This window comes from Apiospora phragmitis, assembly GCF_038363925.1.
Source record: "Apiospora phragmitis strain CBS 135458 chromosome Unknown utg000010l:1.0-9815664.0:1.0-9183399.0, whole genome shotgun sequence".
Lineage (NCBI taxonomy): Eukaryota > Fungi > Ascomycota > Sordariomycetes > Amphisphaeriales > Apiosporaceae > Apiospora > Apiospora phragmitis.
Window position 1 is genome coordinate 3,131,403 of NW_027117409.1, and position 15,275 is coordinate 3,146,677.

Consider the following 15,275-nt stretch of genomic DNA (forward strand, 5'->3'; position numbering starts at 1 on the left):
ATTCTAGAAGCGCGCACGAGTCACACGCGAACGCCCCCTTGTTGTGTTGTCGGTGTTGATGATGATGATGATAACCGTGACTCGTTTCACACTGCCTCTTTTCCCCCTTCTATTTGCTTTTGCCTTGCTTTTCCCCTGCTCAAGTCTCGAGAGTTACGGCGACACCGAGTGGGATCCGAGTAATCTTCGTCACCATCTAAGACAAGACATGTTCGCGGGGTGTTTCCAAGGCCGCCAACAACATTACCATGTAGCTGGGCATACGTACTTAGTAACCCAGAAATTACTTTGTGTGTTTGACAGACTCTTCCCAGTCGAACATCGTGGGGGGCGATCCTCTATTTTTTTCGAACGGTTGCACTCGGGATATTCCCAGTCAATAGTTCTGGAGATCCAAATACTGACCCGACTTGGGTCTAACGACAAGGTGCCTAGGGTTCATGTAATAAGAACCAACTGCATACTTAGTATGCATTCCCTCTGCATTGCTCTCCTCTGCCAAAGCCCATCGGTATATTAGCCGTATGCACGCATGTAGTCTTGCTTAAGATTACGACTACACAATGCATACTTGGCTCTTGAGCCCCAAACTTCAACGGACTGTGGTACGGCAAGGGATGCGGTGCGGTACGGTACGGCACACATCAAATGAATACATGAATGTGTGTATGTGAAGGACCTATTGCCAAACTGGGAGCGACAGCCGGCCTTTTCCCCCCTAACCATGCACCAATCTCAACTCTATCTGGGATCTATTTGATTTTCCTGCTATATGCCGAAATGGCCCCCCTTCCCTTCCGTTTCTCCGAGGGCTAAAGGCTTGCCAGCCCATTACCGTCAAGTCTATAACGCCGCATCGCTCGGCTCATCCCGGGCAAACTAGTAGGAGCCTCTATCTGTTGGGTCCATTACGGCCCCCGACGTGCATACGCATCTACCGAAATCACTGAACTCAGCCTTGTCACAAACTAACACTTCGTCCCAGCTCTATGCCGCCATAGCATCGTAAGCTGCTGTTATTGCTGTTGTTGGGTCCCTGTCTACTCGTATATCCATTGCGCCCCCGTTCCCCATAGAGGCCGGTAAATCCTTTCTACTCTAGTAAAGCCAGAGTCCTGATCCCGTGATCATCCAAACATCCGATTCTATCGTTTTCCACTTGTGGTTCCATTCTGCGCTATTGATTTTGTAACTGCTGTCCCCCTGCCAACCTTGCTAAACCCCCATGGCCCAATTCTTCCTGTCCCTTCTCATTGCGCTAGAGCGTTGGAAATCTGCAGCGTCACCACACCGCCAGCACACTCAACCATCTCCACTGATCGAAGATCTTCAATTATCCAGTCAGGCTGGGCGGCAACGACCTGGTCCAAAGTGTGACTTGTGACCAAGCCAATGACCTTGCAACCCGCAGCCTTACCGGACAAGATCCCTGCGGGACTATCCTCAAAGACGATGACATCTGGCGATGATGATGAGTCGTCGCCGCCAAGGTTCAGTCGCTGCTTGCCAAGGTTGTAACAGGCCGGGTCTGGCTTGCCGTTCTTAACCGACTCTGCGGTGACCAGGTGTTCTGGGTGAGGCAGCTTGATCCTGTCAAGCCAGCCGTTGACGAGGGGCTCGGTGCCCGAGGTGACGATGGCCCAGGGGGCGCGGGCGGCGATCAGGCTGTCCAGCAGCGTTCGGGCGCCAGGAATCTCAACGGCATCCTCGCCGTGGAGCTTGGGCAGGAGTCCCTCCATATACCGGACGTCTGTGCACTCGGTGTGTGAGTAAGTCCTCTGTGCGCCTGCGGCGGCTGGTTGGTGACAGCAAAGCCATCCCCTCCAACCCAAAAGGGGGTGAGTGTGGTGACATTGGGATTGGTTGGGTGCGGGGCCACAGGGAGGGAGAGGAGAAGAAAAAGCCGCTCACAATCCCAGTTGGCCTTCTCGGGAGCAAGCACCTTCAGTATGTCGATGCTCCTCCTGCCGTGCGAGGTCCGCAGGATGACCTTGGGATCCATGCCGATCTCTGCGCCGACGCTGTATGTGAACGAATCAGTGGATGAACGTGAGCAGGTACGCAATGATCGTACCCAGTGATTCAGCAACGTCGGTGGTAAGGGACGGACGGGCAGTGTAACAACACCCCCCGGGGGTAAGTACTTACGTGTGCCAGTGGTTTACGACGGCTGCCGTGGAATCAATAATGGTACCATCCATGTCGAAGAGTAGGCCGCGGAAGCCTACCTTTACCGGAGGAGCCGTATAACTCATGCTTGCAACGTCAAGGGCAACGAATGAATTTTTTGAGTGAAAGCAGGTTCAAGTAAATGAAATCTAATGATATATCGTGTCGGAAACTGCACTCGAGTGTCGAGACAACGTCCAGCTGTGCCTGTCTATATGTACAATATGCGTAGGGGGAGTCCTTCCAGCTGAATCGGGAAACTCCGACCGTCGCTGACCCACCCGCCGTAGTAATAGCATGTCCAATCTTCGTTCTCACTGCCAAAGGGACTTTTCGATAGACCACTTGAATGCATCGGCCAAACCAAAACGTCATACATAGGTGATTTCTTGAAGAGCGAAAAAAAAAATCGAGAGTTCGGTATACAGACGGAGGTAAATGGCCCAATAACACCATGTACCTGAGATCCTTATGTAAGTTCGGAAGAAGCCAAAAGTACTCAAGTATCTGGGCGGTGAAGCGGTATCAGTGGGGCAGCTATCAAGAGGGCGGCCGAGTAATCACTCTGATTGGCATTGGGCCGGCAGAAAAAGTCCATCCCACTTCCTGTGCGATAAGATTGGAAATTTTGGGAATCTCAACACCATATGTACATCCGTAACAAAGGTGTTTTGTATCAAGTCAATCTACGGGATCACAATGCCGAGCATTAACAAGCCCGGAAGTATGTGCTCCTATCTGTCCTCCAATTATACAATGCAAATATTCCGAGTCTGACCAAAAGCTGTGCTACAGAGCCCAAGTCCAAGCGGACGCCCACTCGTCTTCGACACAAGATCGAGAAGGCATCTTCGGCGAAGCAACGAAAGGCCAGAAAGGAGGCCAAGAAGAACCCGGAATGGCGATCCAAACTGAAGAAGGACCCCGGCATCCCCAACTTGTTCCCCTATAAGGAGAAGATTCTCCAGGAGATTGAGGATGGACGGAGGCGCAAGCAAGAGGAGCAACAGAAGCGCAGGGAAATGGCCAAAGCCGCAAAGACCGGCACATCCGACAAGGAGCAAGCCATCGAGGTCGATATGGAAGGTGCCGACGAGGACTTTGAGGGTTTCGCAGAAGACGACGATGCTATGGATGAGGATGACGAGGGCGACAGCTCCAACCCAATGGCCGCCCTCTTGGCCAGCGCAAGGCGAGCCGCCGAGCAGTACGATCGTGAACTACAGAGCGGGAGTGACATGGATGACGACGAGGACTCGGACGATGACGACAACGGCGCCGCAGATCTCCCTGGCCCCGACTCGTCCAGAAAGCAGCACGATAAGGTCTTCAAGCAAGTTATTGAACAGGCAGATGTCGTGCTCTACGTGCTCGACGCTCGCGACCCTGAGGGCACAAGATCTCGCGAAGTGGAGCGGACCGTGATGGCTGCTGCGAGCGGCGGGAAGCGTCTGATGCTGATTCTGAACAAGGTCGACCTCATCCCGCCGCCTGTTCTCAAGGAGTGGCTCAACCACCTGCGACGTTACTTCCCCACGCTTCCCCTAAGGGCTTCTGGCTGCGCACCCAATGCCCAGACATTCAACCACCGCGATATCACCGTCCAAAGCACGTCCGCGACCCTCTTCAAGTCACTGAAGTCATTCGCTGCTTCGAAACAGCTAAAGCGTGCCGTGTCGGTTGGTGTTATCGGCTACCCCAATGTCGGAAAGTCGTCCGTTATCAACGCACTGCTTTCTCGAATGGGTAAGAACGGAGCGGCTTGTCCTGCCGGAGCCGAGGCTGGTGTTACGACCAGCATACGCTCCGTCAAGATCGACAGCAAGTTGACCCTGCTCGATTCGCCTGGTATCGTCTTCCCCTCGACCAAGGACGGCGAGTCCTCCAAAAAGAAGGCCATCGATCAACACGCGCATCTCGTGCTCCTGAATGCAGTCCCACCCAAGCAGATCGACGACCCGATGCCGGCTGTAAGCCTTCTCCTGAAGCGCTTGTCTTCATCGCCAGATCTGTTCCAGAAACTCATGGATGTGTATGACTTACCGCCACTCATTTCATCGGGTGGCGACGCAACGACCGACTTCCTTGTCCAGGTAGCACGCAAGCGTGGCAGACTTGGCAAGGGCGGTGTGCCAAACTTGCCTTCGGCTGCTATGACGGTGGTGACGGATTGGCGTGATGGACGTATTCAGGGCTGGATAGATGCGCCCAAGCTGCCTGTTGCTACCGAGGCCTCCAAGAGTGTCGAGTCCGGTGATGGACCTATGGTGGATCAGAAGGAAATCGTAACAGAATGGGCCAAGGAATTCCAGCTTGACGGACTCTGGGGCAACGACGCTACAAACGAGGATGCCATGGAGCAGTAAATAAGGTTGCGAGTTTCCCCAAGGCGTATCTGATCTTCTTGCTACCTCACTCCCGAAGCTATAGGTAGAGCGGCGTTTCTGGCGTCTTTTGAAAAAAAGGATCTAGAGTAATGAATGCACTGATGAATTCTCGATTGCCCATCGTATCGACTACATAAAAGTCTTGAGTCTCGTCAAAGCATCCCATGTCACCCGTATAACCCCTATTTATGCGAATACCCAAAGTTAGATGCTACGCAAAATTTGCATGCTGCCGCTATGATGGATGGGCCAAATACGTGCATGTTAAACAGAACCTCAAAAAAGCAAGTGGTTCGACTGGGAGAATGTCAATTCGTTGCTTCTTATGTATTATGATTTACCGCTCTTTTCGCTACTCATTTCATACATGAGCGTGACCTATATATCTGCCTGTTCACTCACCACCAAGTTCATTGGCCCCCACTGCCCACTCAACCTCCCATTTCTGTCGCCCTCGTCCTCCTTCTCACATCAGTACAAGAGTCGGTTGAACCCACAGGCTGTGGAGACCAGCAAGGTGTGGAATTCAATTGACAGAGATAGATGAGCAAAATATTCCCCCCAGGTTGCTCTGATTTCCCATGTCTGGCCGTCCATCAGAAAACAAGGAAGGCTGGAAGACGTTTGATTTGATTGATTGGTTGATTGATGAATGCGCCAAAAATTGATATTGATAATAAGGTTGACTGAAACTCCGCCGCTGATGCTGGATAAAAAAAAGGATAGGGAGAAAAGATGCTCGTATGTGCTTCGTGTACTGTGTCCATCCATACACGTTATGTTCTAACCGGGAATAAACCACCTGAATGTGTATATAATCGCAAAATTCCCCTTGGCTGCAGAGTTTGCAAGCTATAGGAGAGGCAGCTTTGTCCGACATCGCCATAATGCGAACCAGAGTTAAAGTTTGATGTTCACGGGGGCGGACAAGCTTGTCGTCCAAAGTTGGATGGAACCCGGGTACGTATACCTGGGCTTGTCCCAAAACGAGCTTCTTATTCTTGATTGTCGGCTTCTGTCGAATCGTTGCCCGCCAGACCGGCCATTGTTAAAATGCGGCCCGACTCGGTACGCTCGATTTCCATAGCCACCCGTTCTGCTTCTTCTTCAGTATGATTCACAGATGAGAGCACGCCGGGCGAAGAAGAATGATCTACCTAAGAAAACTGATCGGCACCTTGGCGGCTCCCAGCTGAGTTCGGGTGCGGCGTGTTCTGCACCGAGTTGCTGCCGGAGTCGCTTGGTGTAGCTGGCTCCACGACTTGGCTGCGAATGGCCATGATCCATTCGTGCTGTAGCAGCTCGACAGCACTCGCGCGGCCCCGCGGGTCGCGGACAAAGCACCGTTTAAGAAAGTCGATACCTTGTTCGCTGAGTTGGTCGGGGCCGGGAAGCTGTGGTGGGTTCCCTTGAGCAATGTTGTACATTATAGCCCATTCGTTGTCAAGATTGGACCACGGTCGGCGGCCCGTGACCATCTCCAAGATGACACATCCAAGAGACCAAACGTCGACGGCACCAGCCCTACCTGGATTCTCACCCTTGATCACCTCGGGAGACATGTACATTGGCGTACCGGTCATGGATCTGTTAGGTTGCGTACTGGCTGCGTTGACCAAAGTACGACCCTGGCGGGCAATGACCTTGGCAGCACCGAAATCGACGTACTTGATAACACCGTTGTGGTCGAGAAGAATATCTAGGGACATGATTAGCCTTCAGCAACACAACATTGCCATGGATGGAGATTGTTACTTACTTTCTGGTTTGATATCGCGATGTGCAATGCCGCTCTCATGAAGGTAGGCAAGACCTTCGAGGAGCTGCAGCGCGTAAACCATTGTGACCTGCTCGTCTTCGATACGACCGTGCTCCAACAGATTTGCCAGAGATCCACCCGAGCAGAATTCCATAAAAATGTACACCCTGTCGCGATGAACCTCAATACCATAATAAGATACTACGTTAGGGTGGTCAAGCACTTCCAAGACACCCATCTCATCCTTGATCTGAGTGGCGACTTGAGGAATCAGCTTGGGATCCTGTAAACGAATCTCTTTCACGGCCATCAAATGCCCCGTGTCCAAGTTCATGGCGGCGTAGACATTTCCGAACGTTCCTCCTCCAACAAAATGGCCTTGTTGCCAACGCATAGATATATTGGTGGCCGACGAAGATAGATAGGCAAGCGATCGGTCGACCTCATTGGAGAATTCGAGCACGCGGCCCAATCCCTGTCTTTCAGAGATGACCTGCCTTTGCACTTCGTCGACTTGAGCGACTTTCTCGAGGCGTTGTTCTTGGACGAACTTGAAAGCTTCCTCGTCATCGAGCATGCGGTTCTTGTCGATCCTCTTGAATTGCCCTACGAGAGCCTCTATGCGCTCTCTTTCTGACTGAGCGGCCTGGTTCGACTTGGCTCCAAGGATGTCGAAGTGCGATATCAGTAAGGACATACATCCCGAGACCTTGGCTCGCAGTCGGGCATACTCGTTGGGATCTAACCCTAGGATGTGCCGGCCCTCGTCATACCCATGGCAAATTCTAGAGCCGGGACTGCCCAGCGGAAAGATTTTCGGTCCGTCACAGCACAATCGTCGCAGATGAAGCTCACCCAATCCAGCGCCAATTTGGTGAGCTTCATGTTGTTCATCTGACGACGGTTGCTATCCATACTGAGCAGAGATCGCTGGCCAAACTCGGTGGCAAAAACGAAGCAGGTCTGGATAAGTTCTGCACAGTCAAGTCCCTGTGTCTGTTTTCGGATGGTCTCTACACTATCCATGAAAGTATTGGACAGCTTGAAAGCAACCTTGCGTATTTCCATCAATCTAGCATTGACTTTGTGTAGGTTGGAGCGTTGTTCCACCACCAAATCCAGATGCATGTCGATCGATTCTAAGAATATCTTTCGCGCGTTGATCAGAGGATATTGCGAGCCATCGGCAATCAATCGCATTTGGCCGACTTTAAGATCAGTCGAGTCGATGTTCAGCGGCTGAGTGCTCCGATTACCGAACCAGTGTAAGGGCGTCTCGGGTCGCAGAATCAGTACGTATGGATCGGTGCGGTCTGGGGCCAGCTCGGGGTCATGGAAACATGTCCTCAGGATGGTTTGAACTTCGTCATCACGTCCCACGAGGGCAGGTGACGCGACAATCTGGATACCCTCAAACTCATCAACCAGAAAATGGCCGCTTACTGAGAGACGCTCGTAGAAGTTTTGAAGGTCGTCGGGAGCAAACGCGATACTCATATCCGAGGCATTTTCGTAGTGATCACTCAGTTTTCGTGAGAAGCGTTGCAGCATCCTCTGACGCACCCGAACAGATTCCAAAACCTGTTTGTATCGTTTACTCATCGCGTCCACCGACTCTTTAGGCTTCCGCTGAAGCTCACGCTCGAATGTCTGGCTAAGACGATTGAGTGCCTTGAACGTCAGTGTGCTAAACTGCTCAGCGACCTCGATATCACCTCCTTGCAGGTTTCTACCGATTTCGTTGGCAAACCCCCATTCTTGGAATAAGACCTCGGCTTCTTTGAAGGTGTTCTTATTCCTACTCAGCTTCCAATTCAGCATCTTGAAGTAATATTTCAGGGCATCCAGGACGACCTGGTCAAAAGAATCGTCGATGCAGGGGGGCAACTGCCAGCCCGGTTGTGGTTGAAGCACAGTCAAACATTCTTGCTTGATTCGGATGGCCAGCTGCAGTAGAAGCTCAAACTGTGAGATCATCTGATCCTGGAGAATCGAGTTTTGCTGGGTAGTTTCCTTCATCTTTTTCGCATACGCGAGTCGGACTTTGATAATTTCCTCAATCAGTCGAGATGGAAAGCTGATGAGAGTAAGGATCTCCTCGATATACGGTGGAAGGTGGCGTTTTTTGAATGCCGCCGAGTTCACGATAAGGGTCTCCTTGGCTTTAGCAATGGTGGTTGAAATGGCTGACAACATGCTGCGGCGCACAAGGGTTTTGGTTTTTGCTGCATTCCTCTGCTTTTCTTCGAAACTGCCTCCATTATCATCATGCAGAGACTTGAGACCATCCTCTTTCATGAGTCGGTCCAAGAATGAAGTCTCGTCGCCAAGACCGTTGGTGCTTGGTGATCGCTGCTTTTTCATATGGAAGTCGAGGTTTTCATTGCCAACCCACTTCTTGAGAATTGAAAGTTCCGTATTAATCATCTCGTTGGTGTTGTACCAAGAAAGAACCGCATCCGAGGCCTCCAGGAATGCTTGGGACTTGGCGGTTTTGTGTTCGTTACCAAGAGCATCCCAAGATGGATACAGACTCTCACACTTTTCGATCTTTTGCACAACATCCCGGATTTGATCGATTGGAGGCTTTCCGGCTTCACTCTCTCCTTGAACCTCAAATCGTATGATCTCGTCGATGATTCTGTCCAAGTTCCCTCGGGCCTCTTCAACCATGCGCCTCTGAACCGCAAGAGACCGGCCGCAGACTTTAGAGCGTAGACCAACCCAGAGCTCGGCCTTATGGGCTGTCTTCCCGCCTTGTTGCTCAGAGGAACCAATAAGACGTTTCTTTTCTTGCCTTACGACATCTCCTGTCAGAACAGCGGCTAGCATGCCATGCCATTCCAGCCTCTCTCGGTTGACAGGATCCTGAATGTCGTCTTCCGTAGGCTGTAGATCGTTGTCGTCATTATAAAACATGATGGTTTCTTCATTGTAGCGGTCGTCGTATGCGCCTTCGGAGGACGGCGTTTCCTCTTCGGATTCGTCGTCTGTATAGTCTAGACTCGGGGTGTAGGGGTCGAAATAACCATTCATATTCGGCTCCTGGCGCATCATACGAAGATAGGCGGGCTCCTGGTGGCGGAACTTATCGGCAGGATCCTCGCCACGTCGAGGACGCGAGCCGGACCGGGTGTTGAGGGGGAATGGTTGCGCGTTCATACCAGGACCTCTCTGCGGCGCGTATGTACCCGAAGGCGTCCGGGTTAGCGGTAAGGGCCTCTGTTGAGACTGACGGGTGCTGTTGCTAACTGTGCCAGACGGTGTGGAGGCGCCATTTGTATCGCTAGGGAGAACTATGCCGCGTCGACTATTCGTGCTATTGGCCAACGAGTTGGGTGCCAGAGATGCCACTGAGCTAGAATGACTGCCCGCATCCGCATATCGCGCCAACGAACCAACTTCGTCTTGTCGCTCGAGTTCGGCAGGGTCGTTGGGGTCGGCAACATAGTCGCCGGAAGAACCTGACGCATCTGAGTCCATGGTTGGCGGCAGGGGGCGCTGCGGCTTGTTGATTATCTTCTCGCCAAGCAGCTCGTGCTCACCCTGGGAGAAGCGCACCGCCCGCGGCGATGTTTCTGAGGACATGATTGCTGCAGTTGCTGCCACTGCCGGGAATTGGCGTGGTTGGCTAACAGTGGTGGCCGAGTATAGCAGCGAGTTGAGGAAACCGCGGATCTGATTCACGAGGGAGGTCACACGGCGGGTTGCGACAAGGTTGGAGATGTCGCTCTAGTGTTAGATGAGAAAGTGAAGGCAGTGGCGCCGTGATTGCCGGCCTAGCTTTTCGATGGAGCCTCACCCACGATCTTCCTTTAGCTTGGACCGAAAAAGCGGGAAGCCGGGTACGGTATCACGAGGTGTCGAGGCAGAAATCCATTTGGGCCAAGGAAATCGGAGAATCAGAGAGGTGCCAATCAGCGCAGGAGAAGAAAATAGAACGGCTGGTTACAGCAGTGTACTCTCAGCTGTGTTTGATATATCTTGGGGTTTTTTTTGGTTTTATTCTTTTTCTACGTTGACAGTGAGCTGGACAGCTTGGTGCAATACAACGACAAGCAAGGAACAAAAGAGGCGTGGACGGTCGCGATGGCAGTTGGAGACACGATATCAAAATGATTAAAGAAACAAGACTTGGGACCTACATCGGAATTTGCCAGCAGGATCAGCGTGTATGTACCAGACCGGTTGGAACTTGGTGCACTACTCCGTAGGGGGTGCGATGGTAATGGCACGTGCAGTACTCAGGCTATTGGCTCCAGCACGCCTTAGGCGGGTATGGGACTCTGACGGGCCAAAACCTCCAGGCTCCAAGAACTTGTGGCGCCCAACAGCCCCTAGCAGTTGTTTCATTACTCTAACGCCACGTGGGACGACTGGTGTGAGTATGTATCATTTGATAGAGGAGAGCAACGACGACAACAACATGACCATCGCATCACGGTTTGAATTTTTGCGAATATGATCTCCATTGCGCATCGAGCTGGGCCTTTATTAGTGTGCCAGAAGGCTCAGCTGGAGCTTGCCAACCCTGTACATGCATGTCGTTAATATCACGGTAACACAAGTCAATAGAAACTGCTATTTTTTTAACAGGCTGATGCATGTAGGGTTCGGAAATTGACAGCCAGGCAGTCAGGTTTCACAAGGGGCTGTCATAAAATGAGACGGGATGCAAAGTGTTAAAGACGCAATAGGTTTCTGTATCTTTCATGATGTGATCAGGGCTCTGATCAGGGAAGATGGTCAATTCAATCAAATGCATTAGTCGATGGAACACATTCATCAATGTGGTGGCACTTGCCACTCACTCTCTACCTGCGTAAGCCACCTCCGATCGACGATTTTTGAACGACACAGACATCTCTTTTCAGCCACATGATACCTACATGCTACCTGTGTCGCACTTGGTGCAACCCCTGCACCCGGCTATTCCCGAAGGAGTAAAGCATTAACGTTCATTCGGTGGTCGGAGGTCGGCACTCAACGCGTCTCCCAAGACGCGTCGAATTAAGGCTAGTGTCGTAGCTCGTCTTTCTCTGGTCGGGGCTTGTTTGAAACTCACCTTTGGTGTACAATGTCACTGTAATCAATGGGCCATGCACTGCTGTCAGGTACATGGATAAGCATCTCATAGTCCTATCGATCCATTGTACGGTGCCCTACCCTCGACCGATTGACAGAATATCCTACATACCTCCCTCGATGGAAGGTCTGTTATTCTCAGTCTCCTTATGTCTATCAAAACGCCCAGCTCGAGCGCGCCGCGTACCAATATAGCGCCAGAGTCTGAAAGCAGGCCAAGTCAACATGAGGTTCTCTCTCCAAGTATGTTTGCCAGGAAGCGTAAGCACGACGATGTTCACGCTATGGAGGACCTTCTGAGGCCCTCAATTGTTGTCAGGGTGAGTGCCAATAAGATTCCTGTTATCTTGATGCAAATTCTAAGCCATTGTCTTTCCAGCCTCACCCCCAGAAGCTTTCTGTCAAGCCCCGCAGTCTCCAGCCTCTCATGCTTCTACCTCGAGAGCACCTGTCTCTTGCCTCTCTCGATCTTGCTTCGCCTCAGGGTGATTTTGCATATGCCCGGTTCTTTGAATCGACCATCAAGATCTTGGATCTCGAGGGTCGCTTGGGAGCTCGGCCTGTAGTTCTGATTGCACGTCTCGAAAATGACAAGTCTGCCTACGCTTTGGAACGACAGGACAATGGTCTCTACTCCTTATGTAAGCTGGGCAGTTGGGTCAATCTGGAGCAGCTCAGCGGTTATGCCACCGTGACGAACACGGAGATGATCAAGCAACGCCCGCAGATGGTAACTCAGGACCTTGACTCAGGACCACTAGTCACTCCTCAACTGCACAAGGAGACCAAGAAACGGCGGCTTGCCATCGAAGCCATACAGTCAATGGTGAAAAAACCGCCGAGGGCCGCATCAGCTGCTGAGACTTCAAATGCCCCTTCACCAGTGGGCCCAGCTACAGACTGTCATACTGCCAGCCAAGCTACTCTTCCGGCCCCTGAATCCCAGGTGGCAACCCAGCTAACACTGCCAACGAATCCAGAACTGCCTATAGAGCAGACCACAGCCGACGACATATTCAACAACATCCGCAATCAGTATACCGAAACACTGTATCATTCAATGGTAGGTCGATTTATATCACATGTTGTAACTTACCTAACGATAATCAGGGTTCTCTAGCCTATTTCGTGAAAGGTCCTCTGTCTCGAGCACGAGCTGCGTTCCATTTGGACTGTGATGCAAATTTGGACATGAACGACCTTATAGATTTCTTGAAGAGCATTGTATTGTCAACACAGCAAATTGACACCAAGTACAAAAGCACTGTGCCAGACATCATTGCTCTGGCGAAAACGGGCCTGGCAGACTCCGGGGATGAACAAACTGCCAGTGCCAAGAAGAGAAAGTCGAAGAAGATGAAACTCGGGAAAAATGTTCTTTACCCTGATGAGGACGAGCATCTGCGGAGATGGTGGTCGTTACGCAAGCCACAGCGCAGAGAAGACGACGACTCGGCGAAATCTGAGTCCGAGGAAACCAGATTACAGATCTTATATCTCCGCACGAGGGAAACCCAGCTGCAGATCATTCTCATCCTGGAAATATTAGCCTTGGAGTCCTCGAAATCTGGCAACAACGGTGCAAGCTCACAGTTCCTTGCCCTCCCAGGCGATGAATCCGCTCTGGACTTGTCAAAGCAGGTGTCGGTGAAGAAGCGGAACAAACATAATTTCCCCGTCCTCCTGGTTGTACAGGCCGACCGGTTATCCATCTGGCAATCAACAACAATGGATGGGGTTGAGCTGCCGGGCGATTCCCACGCTGCAGACTCGGATGGCGCTCACCAGTCGCAGGGATCAAGTTCTGACCCCCTTCGAGACTTCTGTATCGATATAGTAGTGCCCTTGTAAGGAACAATGCCTTAAAGTATACCATGAAGAGTTGCTGATGTGAAGCTAGCTACTCCGCTCGGCTTCCTCAACAATGCGACGAGGTTAACCGGAAACTCGGCGGCCCGGTGATACCATCACCGCCGAAACCGAGGTCAAGAAAGGCGGAGCCAACAGCCAAGCCAAAAAGCAAGCCCGGTTCTTCGGCGAAACGACCGACTGCCTCGAAGTCGGCTCATTCGCTCGAGCGGGTTCTATCCAAGGAAACCGAGCGCAACCGACGCAGCATGTCGCGTGGCCCTAGCGGGATGATCGCGCTGATGCGATCGGCCTCAACGCCAACATATCCAGTGTTGAAGCGAGAAGCCAGCGAGTCCACAACCCTAACAAACGTGCCCCGGCCAGACTCCAAGGGTTCCAATCATGCTAAAGGCAAGTCCTCTGTTGTCGAGCAGACGCCATACAAGCGTGCGTCTACTGAGGACAAAGCAAAGAAGGAGGCTCAAATGAAGGCTGAACTGCAAGAGGCCATATCCAGCTTGAGAAAACCAAACAGGGAGGTGGCGGTCGGGAAAGCTTTGGAAGAAGCAGAGGAGAGACGCGCAACTACTTCTTTGGCTCATTTAAGAAAGTCGAAGAAGCCGACTCAGTTTACTCGTTTCCAGGATGTTGTTCAAGCGACACCAGTGGGCCACCGATTCCGAGATGCGCTTGGCCGAGCACCTCAAGGCAGATCAACAAGCAATCCTACTCTTGTCGATTCGGTTGAGAAGATGCATATTTCACCATCTGCCTCTTTGATATCATCGTCTGCTCCAAGGAAGCGCGACAGGGATACAGCGTTTTCGGCTAACGAGTCTCCTGCCTTGCCCAGAGCGGGCAAACCTTCAGCAAAGGAGACCATGGCCACGCCTGCACGCCCACCAGCACTAAAATATGACACAATCCGGGTGTCGGCACCAGACGAAGGCGTCGTGCTCGCTTCTTCGCCCGTGCTTTCTCGGCGACCGCAATATCTAGAAGTGCCCGGTAGCCACTTGAAGCCCCGCGACAGTGGCGTCATGCTACCGTCCTCTCCTGGCGGTATCAACTTGGCCGAAACACCTGTTAAAAGGCCTCGCCTTGGGCGAATGGTCTCCATCGAGAACTACGTGACAGTTACACCAGCCAAAAAGCGAACAGTGGAGTATGTTGGTGTTACACCTGTCAAGACTGACACAAATAACCAAGATGAAGGAGCGAAAACGTCGGTATACGAACAGCTTGGTTGGGACGATTACGATGATCTTTTCTGATATGGCAGTTTACCGACCTGTTAAAGCAGCCGGTACATAGGGGGGGACGATCACCTACCGATTCAATTATTTGTATTAATGTCTCTTGCAAGCTTTTCTCCGGGGAAATCTGAAACGTCGAACATGAGGGCTACGGAATGAGTAACGAAACGGCATGATTGCATCGACCTGGCGTTGCACACAAGATAGATTTTGCTGGTATTGCATAATAGGAGCCGGCTTTGAGAGGTGTTCAGTGGGTTCTGGCGCAGGTCCGAAACATGTAATTTGACTATACCTGAGTTTTGTGCATAAATATACCTCAGTTTATTCGAATCAAAGACTCGAGTGTTGCTGATTCGACTGCCACTTGATCCCGTCAACTGGGTCGTTCTAGGACCGCCGACAGCCACACGAAGTGACAGTCGGTCAATCAAATACATAGTTCTCTCCCCATGGCCCGATACCTGGTCCCTTGAACAGCACGCCACCTTTCCAGATGTATTTGATGTTCTCTTTCTGCTGTAGGAACCTGACGTCTGCGACGATATGTATCAAGTCAGCCAATCGGTAATATACTCAGAAGCCAAGTAGTCAATAGCATTCAACATCCAGATGTCGTACTTTTGAAATTGTACGACTGCTTACCTGCCTGGTGACGTAGAGGGAAGGAAGGCAAAAGAATAAAGAAAAAGTAGAAGAAAGTAACCGCAGAGGGAGTTGAACCCTCTTGCCTTTAAGTATATAGATAAGAATACTACCGCTAGGCTA

At 51.5% G+C, this 15,275-nt stretch overlaps 4 protein-coding genes across 4 annotated transcripts; 2 read left to right on the forward strand and 2 right to left on the reverse strand.

The window, feature by feature from the left end:
* Positions 1-1,250: 1,250 nt before the first annotated feature.
* On the reverse strand, positions 1,251-2,255 carry PG994_010736 (HAD-like protein; the record flags this gene model as incomplete). The annotated part of the gene is made up of 3 exons (XM_066862145.1): positions 1,251-1,750; positions 1,912-2,021; positions 2,149-2,255. The coding sequence occupies 3 exons, from the start codon at positions 2,253-2,255 to the stop codon at positions 1,251-1,253; spliced, it is 717 nt and encodes a 238-aa protein (XP_066711255.1).
* A 613-nt stretch (positions 2,256-2,868) lies between these two features.
* Positions 2,869-4,535, forward strand: PG994_010737 (uncharacterized protein; the record flags this gene model as incomplete). Its single annotated transcript, XM_066862146.1, has 2 exons — positions 2,869-2,893; positions 2,965-4,535. The coding sequence occupies 2 exons, from the start codon at positions 2,869-2,871 to the stop codon at positions 4,533-4,535; spliced, it is 1,596 nt and encodes a 531-aa protein (XP_066711256.1).
* A 1,178-nt stretch (positions 4,536-5,713) lies between these two features.
* PG994_010738 (uncharacterized protein) lies at positions 5,714-9,903 on the reverse strand (the record flags this gene model as incomplete). Its single annotated transcript, XM_066862147.1, has 3 exons — positions 5,714-6,255; positions 6,316-7,029; positions 7,089-9,903. The coding sequence occupies 3 exons, from the start codon at positions 9,901-9,903 to the stop codon at positions 5,714-5,716; spliced, it is 4,071 nt and encodes a 1,356-aa protein (XP_066711257.1).
* A 1,742-nt stretch (positions 9,904-11,645) lies between these two features.
* Positions 11,646-14,525, forward strand: PG994_010739 (uncharacterized protein; the record flags this gene model as incomplete). The annotated part of the gene is made up of 4 exons (XM_066862148.1): positions 11,646-11,720; positions 11,780-12,463; positions 12,511-13,247; positions 13,301-14,525. 4 exons carry the CDS (start codon positions 11,646-11,648, stop codon positions 14,523-14,525), a joined length of 2,721 nt encoding a protein of 906 aa, XP_066711258.1.
* Positions 14,526-15,275: the final 750 nt, after the last annotated feature.